The 17,620-nt window shown below is 46.8% G+C and overlaps 2 protein-coding genes across 15 annotated transcripts in view; one reads left to right on the plus strand and one right to left on the minus strand.

Moving 5' to 3' along the window:
* Nucleotides 1-10,015, minus strand: part of LOC149872219 (uncharacterized) — a 37,269-nt gene extending 27,254 nt beyond the window's left edge. The window contains exon 1 of the mRNA XM_090034473.1: nucleotides 8,726-10,015. Within this exon, the coding sequence (XP_089890599.1) occupies nucleotides 8,726-9,713 (988 nt within the window). The 5' untranslated portion in view covers nucleotides 9,714-10,015. The remainder of the gene's footprint in view (nucleotides 1-8,725) is intronic.
* The window catches only part of WDR20 (WD repeat domain 20), a 73,563-nt gene that overhangs the window by 27,642 nt on the left and 28,301 nt on the right, over nucleotides 1-17,620 (plus strand). The gene's annotated exons all lie outside the window — the stretch shown is intronic.

Genomic DNA, 17,620 nt, shown 5'->3' on the forward strand with positions numbered 1-17,620 from the left:
TTGGCCTGGGCTGAAAGTGTCACCAAACTTGGATGAAAGGGTTTTGTGGATGGAGGAGACCCAGGTTTTTGCAATGCATGTGTAAGAGCCTTGGTTAATTCTGCAGTGAAGATGCACTCTTTGCTGGTATGCAGCTGTTGTCTGGTAACTGACTTGGTACCTTGCTTTGCTGTATGAGTGCACTTTCTGGTAGTGACTAGCATGGGCACAACCACCACCAGAGTCGCGTACTGGGTATGAAAGCACTTCTGTACCTGTGGTGTGGATATTGTCTACAGAGCAGAGGCAGTTCTGCAGGCTGAGTCCATGCTCTTGACAACTGACAGTAATACTGAAATGAGTTCCTGCACTTTGTATCAAATGACACCTTATACTACTGTATCTTGCACCTCTCTGCCTGCAAATTAGGCTTCATAAGTTTGAGTTGGATCTTTATACGGCCACAAAAACTGGATGGTTTGAGACTAGTGTAGTCCACTAAATTCTGATTTATCTTTTTACCAGAGTAATCTGTTCATGGTCTCGCACCTTCTTATCAGTGCTAACAATTGCTACCTTTCTCCAGAAACTCCAAGCAGTCTGTCATATTCAGTTTCATTTGGTGCTGTAAGAAATTCAGAAGCAAACTTTATGCTGTACAAGTTTCCTTAAGTCCGCTCTCCTGTGCCCAACTAGTTATGTTCTTTACAGCTCTAGTTTATTACTGTAAGATTATAGGGTAAAGGGGAGGTCTTGCCACAAGTGATCAAAAGTTTTTGTTGCCAGAAGTACCCAAGCTGCTGTACCAAGTCAGATAGTGTTGCCCAGTGTTGGAAAGCTCTGAACGGAAAGAGTACAGAACAAAATGCTTCTAACTTTGATCAAGGAAAGGTGGTTGGGCTGTTGCAGTTTTATGTTAAGGGTTGTATTACCAAGCCTACAAAATGCTAATCTAATAAAGTCTGTGTTAAATTGGAAGCAAATTTCAAACATGCACAACACACTTCTCTGCTTCTTGCATTCTGCTTCCTGGTAGTTTTTGAGGAGGACCCTGTTGAGAACCATCTCTGACTAGCAGCTGGCTTCTCAACTTTACTGTGTCAATGCTAGCGTATGTTTAAACTGCAAAACTAGAGTACTTCTATTAAGGGTGGAAAGGAAACTTTTCCTTGCTAGGAGATTGCAGGGGTAGTTACTTAAATTGTTACTGCAGATACCTTGATAATCTTTAAGAGTTTAAAACCACTTTAATTGTTTAACTTCAATACTGAATTCTTTGAGAGGATTGGACACGGTGTTTTTCTTCTTTAAACTTCTAGGAAAGATGAAATAGTACTAAAATCAAACTGTCCAATTAGATGAGACTTGTACCTCTTCCATGAAACAAATGAAGCAACTTAACTGTGGAGTGTCCAGACAGTTGTTGCAGTGGTGGCAGTCTCTCCGTTAGTGCCGGTCTTTGTTGCTACTTGGTTGACCAGAGAGCAGGTGGCTCATCATTGCAATGCACATCTGTCTCCTGTTTAGGAAAAATACTTGCTAAAATGGGTATGCTTTTCTGGTTCTCCCTCTTCCATTTGAGAAACACTTACTGCCACTGAATAACTTTTTTAAGGATTGGTACCTGAAATTGGTAGTCTTCACTGGAGGGGATGTGAGACCAACTTTTAAACTTTTGACTCCAGCTTCCTGTGTTACTTGTGGTGGTATTTTGTACTCTTCATGGTCTTGCTATAGTTTGCCTGAGTTTTCCAAAAACTTTTACATTCCTATCTTTGTTTTTCCTTTTCAAGTTAAGGAGGAAAGGTGTTTATCAGTTTCCTAAAGAAAATGCCATAATACATGTATGGTAAAGACTGAATAAGTGGAAAAGGTGGGAAGAGTAGTGTTTTACAAATAATTCCATAGTCAGCTGGATTAAAAATGAGAGAATAAATGGCATCAAAAGCTGCAAAACTTAAGTGATGGGACTTCAACTCTGTACTTATAAACTGGCCATGTGGCAGTGACAGATTGGAGCAAAACTTGAGACTTTTAATGCATTTCTTGGAACTAAGCTCGCAGGGCATCAGACATTGGAACTCTTCAGCCAGTAGTATTGTTCTGCTGTGCCCATACCCTCAGCCCTCCCAAATGCAGGGATCTGAAACAGGTAGGAGTGATCAGTTGGCCCTTATTTCCTTTTATGCTACCCATGGTTGTGAGACTTGGCCAGCTAGCAGTGTCTAATATCTGAGATCTGTGGTTTCTTCCTTTTTTTGTGGATACATGCTGCTGTTTCAGTTAATGGGTTGTAGCTTTCCCTTGAGAAAAACCATAATGCATCATAGTTGACTTCACCCCCATGTACAATCTGTAACTGGAACACTATGGTGGTGTTGTGTAGAGTATGTGACCCTGTGTGGCATTGTTAACCCCACACTGGATGGCCCTTATCTGCTTTGCTGCCCCAAGGTGTGCCGCACAGGGTCATTTGCTTGACTACCATTATACTGAAGTGGATGACCCTGTGGCATGCTGAAAGGTGGTGGAGCATCCTGCCTGGCCCTAATGGATGCTGCTTGGGGTCATGTGCTCAGTTCTGAAGTGGGCAAGGTTATCTGCTGTGCCATGATGGCAGTGAGGGTGCAGCGAAGGCTGGGAGACCCAGGTAGCCACTGCTACACAGTTCCTGGAGATCTCCCTGATCTGCTCCACTGGAGTGTCATGTAAGCAATAAGGATCTTAAAAGTCCTTAGATCCCTGTGGCAAGTTGAGGCTTCAAGATGCCTGGCTTAACTGTATGGAGTTACGTAGCAGTGGAAGGCTTGGTCCCCAGCTTTGGGGCAGTCTGTATGGCAGGCTGCCAGCAGAGCCAGGAAACAACCCATGAGGTGACCTGGTAGGAAACCAGGTGGAGTTGGCTGCACTTCTGAAGGTGGATGTTGGTTGGTGGCTTTTTAAAAGGGGGAGAGATGGGGAGAGGACCATGTATTTATTGTTTGGGGAAGACTGCCAGCATTGAACTAAAAAAGATCTAATGTTACATTTAAACTATTTAAATTAGTTTAATTCTTCCAAAACGTAAATTAGCTGAATACATTTTCGTCATGCTTCTGGAACAGGTCAGAACTGAGCTGACACCTGCACTTAATGATATAAATACAGCTCTCTCTTTTTTTTTTTTTCCCCCTACCTTGCCTCCATCAAACACTACAGTTTGAATTTTCAGTCCCTGAAACCAGGTTGTTTACATCCCAGGCTTTTGCCATGCATGTCATATGAAGTTTAAATCTAGAATTTCACGTCAGATCTGGCCTTTTAATGGTGGCCTTTATTTAAACTTAAGTTTCCATGTAACTAAAAATATTTTGCCTTGTCTTCAGCCTGAAATTCCATATCAATACGTATGAGGCTTGAGCATGATTGTTTGATACAGAAGATGTTTTTATTTCAGTATTTTTAGTACATTTATAACCAGGCAGAGAACTAAAGGGTTTATGATTCTCCTGTGGAATTTTGTAAGGGCAATAACAGATACAGATTTTATTGATGGTTACAGACTTGTATTCAGGGGAAAAATCTGTTTTTCCCTAAAATTGAACTTGAAAAAGTGTGATTGATTTATAGGTGGGATTGATTTTGTAATTTGAACAATGCAGTCCATCCTTAGTATAGAGAAGGGTAGTTAGTTTTTTTTTTCTGGGTGGATATACACAGTGTTTACTCAAGCAGATGCCTTCTAATTTATTAACTTGGTCTTGTGCTTATCCTTAGACTCCCTTAATCCTGCATGTGTGAATGAAGAACAGACAAGATGTTACTTGAGTTATTCTAGTAGATCTTGCTTGGTCTATGCATTCCTAATCCTGGAGCTCTGAAATCAGTCCATATGTCATCCAATTACTGGACCTGATCAGTCAGAGTAACAGCACTGTTGCTTTATCCAGACTTAGATTCCAGGCTCTAGGATACAGACATACTATCTGGTTGAACAGCTTTAGAAAGTTTTGTTTTATAGGTACGCAGAACATCTTGATTCACAGTAGAGAAAATTTCTGCTAGACATGTATAAGCTTTCAAGTGGAGACATTTTTTTCATCCCAGTGCAGTTATTAATCCTTGAATGCTTCTTATCTTTAAACATTTACTTTGTCTCGAACAGGGATAAACCACCCCGGCATACATACCAGAGCGTGGCATGCAAAAGCATTTTGCTTGGTGCAGATGCCTCAGCACAGATGGTGGGAAGGGGCTGGGGCTGTGCTGCCACAACAAGGATCAGGCCCGTTGCAGCTCACCTGCTGTCCACCATTGGCATGCCAGCATCTTACAAGCCAAAGTTATGGGTCTCTTTGGCACTCTGCCCAAAAACCTTGCTGACCCCTGGTCTGGAAGCTTATGCTTAGTGACGGTTGGCCATATTATTGATTTACAACTATACTATTTTTCTCATTTTTCAGTGGATTTTTGAGGAATACTTAAGGTATCTCCTGGAATAGGAGAATCATTTTAATTTGAATGGAATAAATGGATCCAGAGTCAGATGTGCAGTGCCAAGATCATATTAACAACGCTAAACAGTTAACTGAGGTTTGGGGTTTTCAAGCTGAGACCTCAGCCTGTTTGGTTTCCATGGCAAACACAGTAGGAAATCCATGCCAGAGTTTGGAAGCTAAGTTACACAGGAGAAAATCAAAAGAAGGGTATTTTGAAATTGAAATAAGTTGGACACAACAAACTTATATCAAAATCAAAGTATTATGCAAAAGATGCTTATTAATAAAAATTACTTTTTCTGGGCGTATCTATTAATTTCTTTCTCCTAGTGAACCTTTGTAGAGACAAACTTTTTATTTAGTTCTGACTAATGAATGATAGCTGCTTTCCCTACCTTTGACACAAAACACAAAGCAGGTGGGTGGGAAGATAGATGTAGGGAAAAATACAGCTTTGTTCTTTGGATCTGGGTCAGTCAGATGTTCTCAACTGGGGGCTCTAGCCTACTTCTCTGATTTTTTGGTTGTCATCTAGCAACTCTTCAGCTAGGTACAGGTGGATGGGTTATCCTACTGCAGTCCTGCTAGTGTAACATGACTGTTCTCAGTGCAGGAAGACACGTGGGACCAGAAGGAAACATGCAAGGGAAGGGAGAAACAGAGCTAGTCTGTTAGGTTGGTGCATTCATGGGAGCAAAGGTAATGGTCAGGTATTTTCCCCACTTCTGTGCGTAGGTTGGGGTAATGTGATTATTAGGCTGAAAAGGGGAAACACAATGGCCACTTCTTACCTTGAGGGGTGCCTGTCATTCAGGCTCCCGTAGGTTTTCAGAGAAAGGGGTGTAAAATAGCCTACCCTTCTGTTTAATTCAGTGGTAGGGCTTAACTTCCAGCATATTAGTTCTAGTCTGATTTCTGGCTCTGTCATTTTTGATTGGATGTGATTTGGCACAGCCCTTGGATTACATCATTAGCTAATTGAATTTGAATAGGGTCTGTCTGTCTGTCTGTCTTTCTCCTTTGCACCTTCCTTTCAACATTTAGTACTGTAGGTGATTTAGAAATATTTTCTTTGTCTTTCCCAGAGTTGAGCTTACAAATAAATGAGGATGGTTTGCCAGGCCCTGGTCTTTATAACAACCTTTTCTACTTCATATCTTTAGTGTAGCTTTTGCCAATTTAATGGGTTTCCCCACTTAGTTTTTTCTAGCTTCATGTTCACTGGTTCACTTTAATATAAAGATGGTATAGGGCAGGGATCAGCAACGTTTTTGGACAGAATACCAAAAAACATTCATAACCTCGACTTGTAAGATGCCAGGGGCAGATGTGGGAGGGATGTCCTTTCAGCCCCCTGCTGGTGGAAGCAGCAGGCTGGGGATCTTGGGACGCTCCTGGCTTGTACAGATGCTGCTAACCTGGTGATGTGTGGCTCTGGCCACAGTTGCACATGGCAACAAAGACGGGCCAGCCTAGCTGCACTCCGTTGCTCAGGGCTCCCTGTTGCATACATGCAGCTCCTAGCACTTGTGCACCACCGGGGGAAGCCCTGTGCAATGAAGCTGGCTGCCTTCCCCACTGTGTGCATCTCTGTGCCATGGGGAGCATGTGGAGGCTTCCCACACTGCCTCACCCTCCCTCACATCCACACTCTGCGCACCGCAGCTCTGCGCTCCCGCCAGCCTCAGCCCCACACTGCTTGTCCCTGCCCAGCTGCAGCTCTTCCCCTGCTGCTTCTATACCAGCTGCCCTGGGCGAGCACTGTAGCATGGAGACGAGGAGGAGCTGCTGGAGGCCAGGGAAGCTGAGCAGGCCCCCCGGGGTCTGCAGCAGTGACAGCAGCAGACCTACTCAAAAGCTTTGTGCTGGCAGGGCCAGGCCCTTCTGTATACGAAGGTGGGTGTGAGGCGTGCACACTAGGCAGGGTATAATTAGCTGATGGGCACCTGTGGGCTGGATGGAATTACCTGGTGGGCTGGGTCTGGCTTGCAGGCTGTATTTTGTCTGCCCCTGCTTTAGTTGCATAGAGGATACAGGTGTAATCATCTACCTGATCCCACAGTGGGTAAGAATATAAGCTGTTATGTATGGCCCACTGTACAGGGTTCTGCAGAGTTGTTCTGCGGTCTTTTAGATTTACTGTACTCTTCACCACTAATTGAATACTGGCTATGAATTGCTAGAAGTGGAAAATACAAAGAGAAACATGAGCACAAGGAGAAGTTACCTCAGTTATTTCTCTGTGTTTTAAGGTGTGTTTTATGATCTAGCTTCCTTTTTTCCCCACTGCGGTAGAATCTTACATATGTGGAAAGACCTGGTGTTAGTGAAAAAACGGGGTAGGTCACTGTTTCCTTTGTAACCTTAAATCGGGGACAGGCAGTTATTTTGGGCGGAAGGCAGCTTACTGAGTTTTGGCAGGCCATCGAGGGCCGCACGACAGGCAGCCAGGTAAATTTTAAACTTTCTAAATTTTTTAGGAGCCCCACAGATTGGATAGAATGGCCTGGCGGGTTGCATCTGGCCTGTGGGCGGCATTTTGCCCACTCCTGTCTTGGATAATGGGGCAGGGTGGCACCTTACAGCAGCGGTGGGCAAAACATCACACATCACTGAAGGCTGGGGTTGCGATGGGAGACTGACCCCAGAGCTGCTAGGATCTTGCGGCAGGGGCAGATCTGTTGTATGCATGCTCTGGGCAGGGGTGTGCCCTGAAACTCTACTGAACAAATGAATTTTGCCAGAACAAATACAAAACCTGCCAGTGTACCATATTTACCCCAAATCCAAGATGACTTAAATTTTTAAGACTACCCTGATCTGATTCTAGACATGCAAAATTTATAAATTTGTTATAATTATCAATGTATAGATCTAATTTTTGGGGCTGGTCTTTACATTCATTCCCCCCCCCTCCTGTTGCAGGGGTAGGTGGTGGTGGGGTGGGGGCAGGGGAGTCAAGCGACCTACCCCTTTACTGCCTGTTTCCCTCCTCTCTTCTCCCTCCCCCCCCACCAGTCACTTGCCCCAAACCTGCCCTCCCAGTGCCTGTATCCTCTGCTGCTTGCCCCTCCCTATGGTGCCTGCACCCCTGGGCACCTCTTTCTCTTCCCACCCCCCACTGCTTCCTTCCCCTTGCAGTTCTGGCTCTTGCTGGTGCCCTGTTCCAGCTGGGAATAAGGAGCACTGAGCTCATCCTACTTCTAGCCATACAGCAGCAGTTGTGGGGGTGGGCAGCTTCAGCTCTGGCCCCAGAGCCAGGACTAGAACTGCTACCTTCACAATATGCCTGGGTTTGGACCAGAGGCAGTACATGCTCTGTTTTCCCTGCCCTCAGCTGTAGCAAAGCCCCAGCAGGAGCTGGAGCTGCAAGAAGGCGGCAAGTAGCAGTGGGGCGCAGCAAAGACTTCAGGGTGTAGGTGGTGGGCAGGCTGCAACTGCAATTTCAGCTCAGAGCCTGCAGCTGTTATCCCCTACTCCCACCTCCCAGCTTATACTTGAATCTAAGATTGGTGGGGTGGGGATTTCTTCCCATGTTTAATGGAGTGAAAAGCCCCTCATCTTAGAGTTGAGTAAATACAGTATCTTTTCTGTCAGTACCACAATGAAATCATTGAAAACCAAGGATCCTATAATGCTTGTTGCAATATGCAGAAGCCATATGTCCTTATTGAAACTGTGCAGGTAAAACCAAACAACAGATTGACTTTTATTAGTAGATGTTTTGGATGGGGAATCCAGGAAAAAGATGACAAAGTTGAGATGGAAATACAAAGCGCCCGAGCGAGGGACTAACAATCGAGGGATGGGGGAGAGGAGGAGAACGCGACTAGGTTACATACCATACGATGTTAGCCAACTAAGCCTGGGGGTGGGGGGATGTGGGGGGGAGGGGTCGCGACGCTGAGAGGGAAAGGAGATAGATACACACGTACCCGTTACAGTGGTCCGCGATGTTGAAGGAAGTGGCTTGGAGTGAGCGTCTGAGTCCATAGAGTCCGATCGCGGGGGTCCTCTTCGGGTGGGGTGGGGTTGTCCGTGGCGGCGAAGTCCTCTCGACGTGAATCGAAGCGGTGGGGGGGTGGTTCAGGCGGCGGTGTCCTCCGGGTCCGGTCCGGCGGCGGCTGGTCTGGAGGGGTCGATGTACTGGCGGTGGCCCGTGATGTGCTCCACGTAGATGTCACGGGACCAGCGGATGGTGTCGGACACCATGAGGCAGCGCATCAGCTTGGCGTAGTGGCAGGAAACGCGGCAGGCGCGGAGGACACTCTCGTTGCTGGGGTCCCAGGCTCCGAGCGTCCCCACGATGAGCATGTCCACCGTCACATCGTAGGCGCGGCTCCTCAGGGTGTCAGCCAGCGGGGTGTACTTCTCCCGCTTGTGAGCCCGGGCCTCGGTGAAGACTTGGCGCCGGTTCTCGAAGGGGATGGTGACATCCACCATCACGATCTTCTTGGCCTCGTGGTCCATGACGACGATGTCGGGGTGCAGCTGGGTCTCGCAGCCCGGGACGGTGCGGTTCACGGAGATCTCCCCCGCCCCGGCCGGGATGGCCCGCACCAGGGGGTCCTGGACAGTGTTGTGGCGCAGCTGCCAGGCTCTGGCGTGCGGCCTGCAGCTGCACAGCACGTGGGGGAGGGTCTCCGCCGCGTAGCCGCACCATCGGCACCTTTTGTCCCAGTGGCCGAGGCGCACGGCCCCGTTCAGAGGCAAGCAGTTGAGGCGGGCACGGTGGAGGAAGCGCCAGTCCGCGAAGCGCGTGAAGCTCCCGCTGGGCATAAAGTGGTTGCTAGCGTCCCACTTCGAGGTGACATCGAAGACCTTGCCCTGGTCGGGTTTGGCCCTCAGGTCGCCGGCGTACTTGTTGCGGACGGCGTCCTTCAGGAACCTCTCCAGGAAGGTCCTCGTGCGGGGCGTCACAGTGATGCGGTTGGCCTGCGGGGCTGGGCGCAGGCAGACTCCCAGCTCCTGGCGCTCCTCGGTCCAGGTCCAGGCGCAGCCGATGCAGTTCCTGAGGCGGCGCGTGGCGTTGCGGGCTCGGCTCCACAGCGAGGCAAAGTCCCCGCCATCCTGGCTGAACTCGCCCTCCAGCGAGCCGCTGAGGAAAGTGGCCAGGTCTTGTCCGGCGGGCTGCCGCCCGATCCTCTTGCGGGCGGTCTCCTCCAGGGCGCTGGTGGCAATGGTACTTACCGTGGCGTCCGGGCAGGTGAGGCAGAAGGCATGGGTCACCACCGCGATGTCGCACAGGTCTCCCATGCGGGGCACGTTGGCGCCTCCCTGTCGGTAGGGGATGTGCAGGACCTCGTTGCTGGCCCGCAGTGGCAGGTGCAGCTACTTCTTGAGCAGCCGCCGGATCTCGGTTACTACACTACCAGAGTAGCCTCTCACAGAAAATGGTAGAGTAGAAACATCCGGTAAGATTATGGTTTTCACAGAACAGTTAAAGGAACCGTACACAGTAAGTGCAGATTATTGGCAGAATAAAAGTTCATAACTTGACTGGACACCAAAAATCATGGCCTTAAGAGGCATTGATTGTGTGGCTCATGATAACTTACCTTTCACCCTGTCCACTTCTAACTTTTTCCTTTGATCCCCAGGCAATAACTGCCTACATCCTCTCTATTAATGAATCAGACCATTTTATTAACAAAAATAATTGTTCTAACTTGTACTGAGCTCGGACTATGATTCACCCTTCACCAGGTCTAAGACAGCAGAAGTCTGAAAGCTCGTCTCATCTCTCCTAGCAACCCAACATGGTCCTATAAAAGATATTACCTCACCCCTTAAAATCTTGTTTATCTCATTCCTGGACCATCAAGACTACAACCACTGTTGATTTCAGTGACTATCAGAAGAGAAGCAAGGATATTTTTGTGGTTGGCATCTGTTGGCCCAACAGCATGGTTAGGAGAGAAACAAAAGTACCCTTCTTCAGGTCTAGGGAAAAAAGATTACAAGCAGCTTGAGCCATTAACAAGTAGAACGATTCTTCCTACTGCAGGGAAGAAGAAAGATGGTAGCTGTTACCTTTAGGAAGCAGAGAGATCAGTAGATTGAGTATTGATGTCTAATAAATTATGAATCTGTTTCCAGGTCTGTCCTTCTGAGCTAAGTGCAGACACTCAAAAAGCCTGAGTCTGAATTGATTCAGTCTTTGAAAGTTAATCTAACCTGCATAGATAGAACCGGCAAGCAAGTGATTCACTTTTGATTCTGGAAATACAGGCACATGCCTGCAATAGCTCAGGCCAGAAGCCAGGGTTGGGTAAGGGGAGGCTAGAGGAGCCTTCTCTTCTGCAATGGCCAGGCAGGGGAAGGCTGAGTTGAGGGAGTGGGTGTGGCCAGACTCCGGCAGGCCCGAAATATGATTTAAATCCCCCACCCTGGCCTGCAGGGACTCCAGTTGGGGTATGCTTGGAGAGGCGGGGAGGGAAGCAGCCCCTGCCAGGCTTTTGAAGGGGATGGGGAAAGAATGTGGCCAGATCCCAGCTCCCTGCCAGATGCTAGCCTGGCATAGCAGTGCTAAGGGGACCTTGGGGGGCTATGGCCAGCCCAAAATTCAGGTTAGGCCCCATAGCCACTCCTCTGAGCCCTGCCGCTTGCCCCATGCAGGCTGCAGAAACTCTGCTCACCCTGTTCCCACCTGCAGCTTCAACACCCCCCCCCCCCCCCAAAAAAAAAAAAAAAAAAAAAAAGGCTTGCACTATGGGACACCATGACAGGTGGTGCTGCCCTATCAGGGTCCCTCCCTCTTTGTTGTTCCAGCAGCAGGGTTGGGGGCATGGCCAGATGCTGGCCACCATGGACCCCAGAGGCAAAGGGGGCAGAGAAGGGGCTTATTCCTGCTCCTTCCCTTCTGCCCCCCAGGAAACCCCTGCTGGGGTCTGCCTAGCTGGGTGTGAGTGGCAGAGGTGGCAGCCATGGCTGGCAGACCCTGGCTGTGGTACCCTAGGGGAGAGAGGGAAATAAAACCCCTCCCTGCCCCATTGGCCTCCGGGCCATGCCAGGCTGGTGTTTGGCCACACCCCTGCCCCTGCTCTGGCTAGGGAGCAGAGGGGCAGGGCCAGCCCTGCTCTCTGGAGCAGACAGGATGGCTTGGTCCAGCCCAGCCCAGGGCTGAAAAGTGTTTTGGGATACTGGGGGGGACTGTGAGTTAACTTTAAACCAGGAAGGGGTCTTTTAAACTAGTTTCAGCCATTTTGAAACTGGTTTATGTATACTGAACTTCTGTTCTGTTGCAGGTTTAAAGCCTTTTCTGATCACTTAAACCAGTTTATATGTAACTTCTGTCCCTAGCATTGAAGGTGTTCTGTAAATTTCTCAGATTGTGGGGTGAGAGAGGAGGTGGTTATTCTATGAAATGCCATCTTCTCTTACCTGTGTTCCTATGTCTGTTTATCTTTTTTTTTTCCCCCTATGTTTGCTCATTCTGGAGTGTACTTTGTCTAGTGCAGTAGTTCTTGATCTCATTAGACTCCAGGCACTCCTCAAAATGTCATTTCTTAGCTTTCACTCATTTCTTGACTTCTACAAATAAAGCAAATTTTCTGTTCCAGATAACTCATAGGACCGCAACAGGCTAGAATGTTTTTGACGTTCTTATTTGAAATCTTTGGATCCATCTTGTGAATTGTGTAGGTGTTTGCACCCCTAAACAGTGCTGCACACCTGGTATAAATGCTTAGCATTTCCATTTGAACTTTGAAATTGTCAGTAACAATTGACAATTAATTGGGCTTTTATCCTTAAATGCCTTAAAGATGCCAGAATTTTTTCAGAGCATCACTGACTACTTTGGTGTGACTGGTTAATTCTCCTACACTCTTGGAAAACTTAAGTCTTGTTTAGGCACCAAAATTAGTGGATTTGGTTGTTAGTTTTTTGGCATTAAATAGTTAATATATAACTCATAATATCTCTGACTGATGAATATACATCAGGAGTGTCTTGAAGAGACATTTTACCTTGCATAGGGCATGGGATGTTATACATGTACTTAAAAAAAACTTTTAAAGGCATTTTTATGGAGAAATAGTGAACATGTCTGTATTTTTGATAAAACTGGGCCTGTTATAAGTGAATTAACATAGGAGTGACCAATCTAGCACGCATGCCATGAGTGGCACAGGCCGTCTATATGTGCAACTTGTGGGAGAGTTGGGAGGGGACAGGTAGCGCAGTGGCAGGGCAGGAAGCAGAGCAGCAAATTGGGTAAAGAGCACAAGGCAGGCAAAAGAAAGCAGGGGGCAGAAAACAACAGCTAGTTGGGCAGGAGAAGGGGATCAGAGTGGCACTCAGAAGATGCAGGGCAAATTTGTGGCCCACCTGCTGAAAATGTTGGCTCTCACTGACCTAAAATACTTGAGTTGTAAATACAAAGTTATGTTTTAGAACAAAGGATCTCTTGTTCTGTTATAAAGGGAAGCTGTATTTTGTATGTCCCAGGAACTTCATTCAGAACTCGTCAAGTGTTTTTAATGAATACAGTTTGAGTTGTTTTTCTGGTTGTTTTTTATTTAGAGCCCTTTAGTTAAAAAAACAAAACAAAACAACCCCCCCCCCCAGTAATTTAAATACAAAGGGTAGGGAAGTGGGGAGGAAATGAGAGGGGGCATTTCCAAGAGGGGCTAGGGTGGTAAACAAAGCAGTAAAACCATACTTGCATAGCATCTGATGAAGGGGGGCTCTTGCTTATGAAAATGTATGCATTTCTGGTTCAGTTAGTCTATAAGGTTCCTTCTGGCTGACTTCAAATTCTCACAGCTAACTAACTACCTGTTCCCTGTAAAAACTATATGGACTTAAGGGTTATAAAATCTGGCCCAGGTAATGGGATAGGAAACCAGAGTGTCTGTTGAGACCATACTTAGCACAATTCAGTCTGTGGATGGTTTCTTGTTTGGCAGTTTTATGTTCAAATCAGTTTTTGTAGTTCTGTTATTTAAGAACAGCTACTCTGAGGTCGGCAGTGGAGGGTCCAGGGAGGTTCAAGTGATTTGGCGCTGGCTTGTATGTCTGTCTGGAATTGATGACATATTGGTGTTCGGTCATTCTTTCACATAGGGATTGCCCCACCTGTCTAGTGTAACCCCCCCAGACTTCCCATACACGTGTCTACAAGGCTGGGCCCTTCATTTTCTTTTCTGACAAAATAGTATAATGTCAGTATATTTCCTAGAGAAAGATGGGGGTATGCCACGAAGGGGGGGGTAAGGGGGGGTGCAGTGGAGGTCATGTTATACGCATGGGTGGCAGGCCATGACAATGTTCCTGTCTTCTCCCTTGATTCTCCTTGCTTTTCCTTTTCTTTTGTGCATCTGAAGTTTTCAACTGAAATTTACTTCATTTAAATAATCTGTTGGGTAGAAACAAGTGGTCTGGTTTTAATTTGAGTATTGGACCATTGATGCACCACATCTGAGCAATTGGGCTTAAGTGGAAAATTTAGAAATTAAACATAATTACCAGCATCTTTTTTTCAAGTAACTTTGGCAAACTTTATTTAAAGGCAACTTCAGTGGGTTCAGAAAGGAAGTTGTAAAACTTACCAACTGTGCTTGTGTAATGTTGACAGGCCTGAAAAGTTTTACTCTTACTACTTTATTCAATCTTAGCCATACTATGAATATAGTTTTTCTAACTTTTTCTATAGGATTTCTGGTGTGGGGGGTGCCAGGTACATATCGGCTCACATAATGACTGGAGAGTAATGGTGTTAAATCTTTAATGTTAATATTACAATTAGATCTTCAGGGAACCTTTTAAAGGCTGCCTAAAATTCCCCCCATCCCCAGTGTCCACAGATCCAGTAACCAATTGTGTTATGCTGCTTGCAGCTAACTTTCCAGACAGAGCAGTTGTATGTGGGAATATCCAGCTGTAGTGTAAAGGGCCTGCCAGTTTTTTGTTCCAACTTCCTGGCTGCAGGAAGATTTACCTGACTTCTGATGCAGGAGAGGGGGCCTCTTACATAAACAATCTCCAGAGGGGAAATCTATAGTGAGGTTTTTCCCCTGCTTTTACATCAGCTCTGTGGTGACAGATATCAGTCCTGTCAGGAGAAGTAAGCTGGCAATGACCACATCCCCGAAGACTGTCAGCTAGTTTGAACTGCTTCCAGTAGCTTCAGGAAGGCTTTACTGGATTTCTTGCTCAGATTAATAAGAAACGGGAACCATAGAAAAGATGCTCTTATTCTAATAACTGTGCATAGTTGTGCTCTCATCCACAATTCAAGACTGGAAAATAGTCTGGATTGAGCTGCTTTTTTTTATTATTATTATTACTGAGCAGCCTGTGACTTAAATACAAAGGAGCAAGGAATTTAACTCTGCCATGGTCCTAACTCTGCCACAAGCCACAGAAAGCCAGTCCCCAGGAAAAGCTGGTGCTGGTTTCTGCTAAATATCCCAATAGCAGGCTTTTCAGTGACTATAAATGGAGTTAACATGGAAACAGTCTTGTATATTAAAAGAAAGTTTAGGAGGCCTTTTAACTCGAAAAGAACCATACATGGGTCTTGGTGTGTTTTGAATTGGTTAAGATTTACTGGAGGGATCTCTAACTCACTGATTGACCATAAGTGTGAAGAAGAGATACTAGAGGAAAACCTTTTCATCTACCGAGGAGGCATAACTACATTCTGATCATATGTGGTGTGGCTTACCAAATAGGGGAACCACAAGCAGCAGGAAATGTTAAGTCTTGGATCAATATTCCATCCAAAATGAATTCTGGGACAGAGAGATCAATTTTGGCTTTAACTTTAGATTTAAATGCAAATTTAAAATCGAGGTTAATGACACCCTGACCTCTTGAACATTTGAAACACTAGACTAGGAAGACAGTAATATTTGCTTCAAAGTGGTAATTTATGAAAGGAGCAAAAAGTAGGGGTACACGGTAGAGATTTTTGGGGCTGATGTCAGTTATCAATTTTTAAGGAGGCATATTGGCTGATACTGATCCAATTTCTGATGCACAGCCCAGCAGCATGAAGAGCAGTGTCCAGCTGGTAAGTCTGTGGCGGAAGGGAAGGGACCAGGGTAGAGTATATGTGCAGATTGAGGCCCCTGTGAGGCAGTGGGCTAGGGTAGGTGCTGCCAGGACGGGGAATGGGATGAAGCTGTGGCTTGTCTGGGTGGCTTGGGGAGGGAGGTGGTGGTTCCTACTGCTGCACACACCCTGGGAGGGCGGGGGGGGGGGGTGAGGGTATCCCTGGATCTGTGTGTGTGTGTTGGGGGGGGAGGGGGCTGCTGCTGTGGGCTGGGGCTGGAGCTGGGGTGGGTGGCAGTGGTGCTGGGAGGGAGCCTTTGGGGGGGGGCTGCACCCACCCCAAAATTCACCATAGCCCCCTTCCCTGAGCACTGCTGCTGCCCACCCTGGGTGCAGCCCTGGCCCCCAGCCTGCAGTTGCAGTCCCCCTGCCCAGCGCAGATCCAGGGGTACATGCCCCCACCCCAGTGCCCTCCCGGAGTGCATTCAGCTGTGGGAGCTGCCCCTTCCCATGCCCCCCGATGAGCTGCAGCTCTGTCCCATGCCCTGCCTTGCCCTGCCCCTGGCTGTGCAGCATCTGTCCCAGCCCTACCCACTCCCTCACTGCAGGGGCCTCAATCTGCCTCCTCCATGTCCCTTCCCTCCCCTTCCACCACAACAGACTTACCAGCTGCGCGCAGCTCTCCTGTCTGTCAACATGCTGTGCTGCAGCTGCGTGCATGCATGGGGCATTTATCGGCCACATCAGGCACAAAAAGCCGATTTCCGATGCAATCAATTTTCTTTATATTGGTGCCGGTCTGATATCAGACCAATGTTTCAGTGCACCCCTGACAAAAAGGTGTAGGTGTCTACTTTCTTTTTTCCTTGTGTCCAAATGCTCAATAGATTGTCAGTAAAACATTTCTCTATGCATAGGGGGTGCACCCCTGACAGGCTGCACTTGCCACTTAGGCACCAGCCATGGAGTGGGAGTGCTGTGGTGTTAGCAGAAGCGGCCACAGTGCTCGCAGAGGGATGCCCCACCCCCGTCAGCAAGATTGGCTGCAGGGAGGCATGCACCTTCCCCCTCACCTCCTGACTAAAGTGACACCAGTCGCCCATGAGACTACTCAACCAGAAATTCTTTAACAGATAGTTCTGGGAGCCACAGTTTAGGATAGGAATGCTACACTTCTATATCAGCCACTTCTAAATTATTTTTATCCACTAATTCATTGAAGATCCTGTCTATAATATAAAACCTCCCATGACAGATGTCTTGGTTTCACACACCGCAGTGTTAATGCATTGCTGTTTTTCATTTTGGTGTACCTGCTTCTAACATGTTAGTTAATATCCTTTTTTCAGACAGAAGAAAGATTTTCTACTTAAGTTAAGATGACCTGTTCCTGGGAGAACACTTCATTGGCGAAGTGCACCAAACAGCAGTTGAACAGTCCATGTCCTGTTGTGCAGTAGTATTAATGTCACTAAGAGCCAAATGTCTTGCCATTAGTGTCCCTTCTCTGGGACTTCATCAATGCCTACATCTCCAGGAATTTATTTCTATTTGAGAACAGGATTTATGTAGTGGTCACAACATAATTCCTGTGTTTCAGTTGCATAATCGGGACTTTCTGGACAAGAGAGGAAATCTGTTATACTAGCTTCCTGTTTTAAGAGATCCCATGAATCCTCCTAAGCTTTCTAATTTCTTGAGTCATAGGATCCTTTGTAGCTTTTTGGTCCCATTGCTTTTAGGATGTTTGGGAAGGTGCAGTGTAAGAACTGGAAAGGATTTTTGGGAAAGGTATCTGTGTGAATTTGTCCGCCTCCAAGTCAGGGAACCTTTGGGGAACGTTTTCATTTTGAGCCTAATGGAAAGACAGGGCTTGACACAACATCTGTTGGCCTAAGCTCAGAGCAGTCTTGAAGAACTGTTGCCAGAGTCTTTATTATCCAAGGTGTGATTTCTGAAGTTCAGCAATGGCACTTATTAGTAAGGAAGGAGATACCAGATCTTCACAGTGTCTAATCTTTTATCCCTGGGTCAAGAGGAAAAATTCCCCCCCCCCCCGTATACTCAAGTACAGAACATCCAGAGTAAAGAACTCTGGGAGACTGGAATATGTAGACTACAGTGGTAGAGGAGAGGAAGGCACTAAGTAATTACTTGTTCAG

This window comes from Crocodylus siamensis, chromosome 2, assembly GCF_052110815.1.
Source record: "Crocodylus siamensis isolate JL-2025a chromosome 2, ASM5211081v1, whole genome shotgun sequence".
NCBI lineage: Eukaryota > Metazoa > Chordata > Crocodylia > Crocodylidae > Crocodylus > Crocodylus siamensis.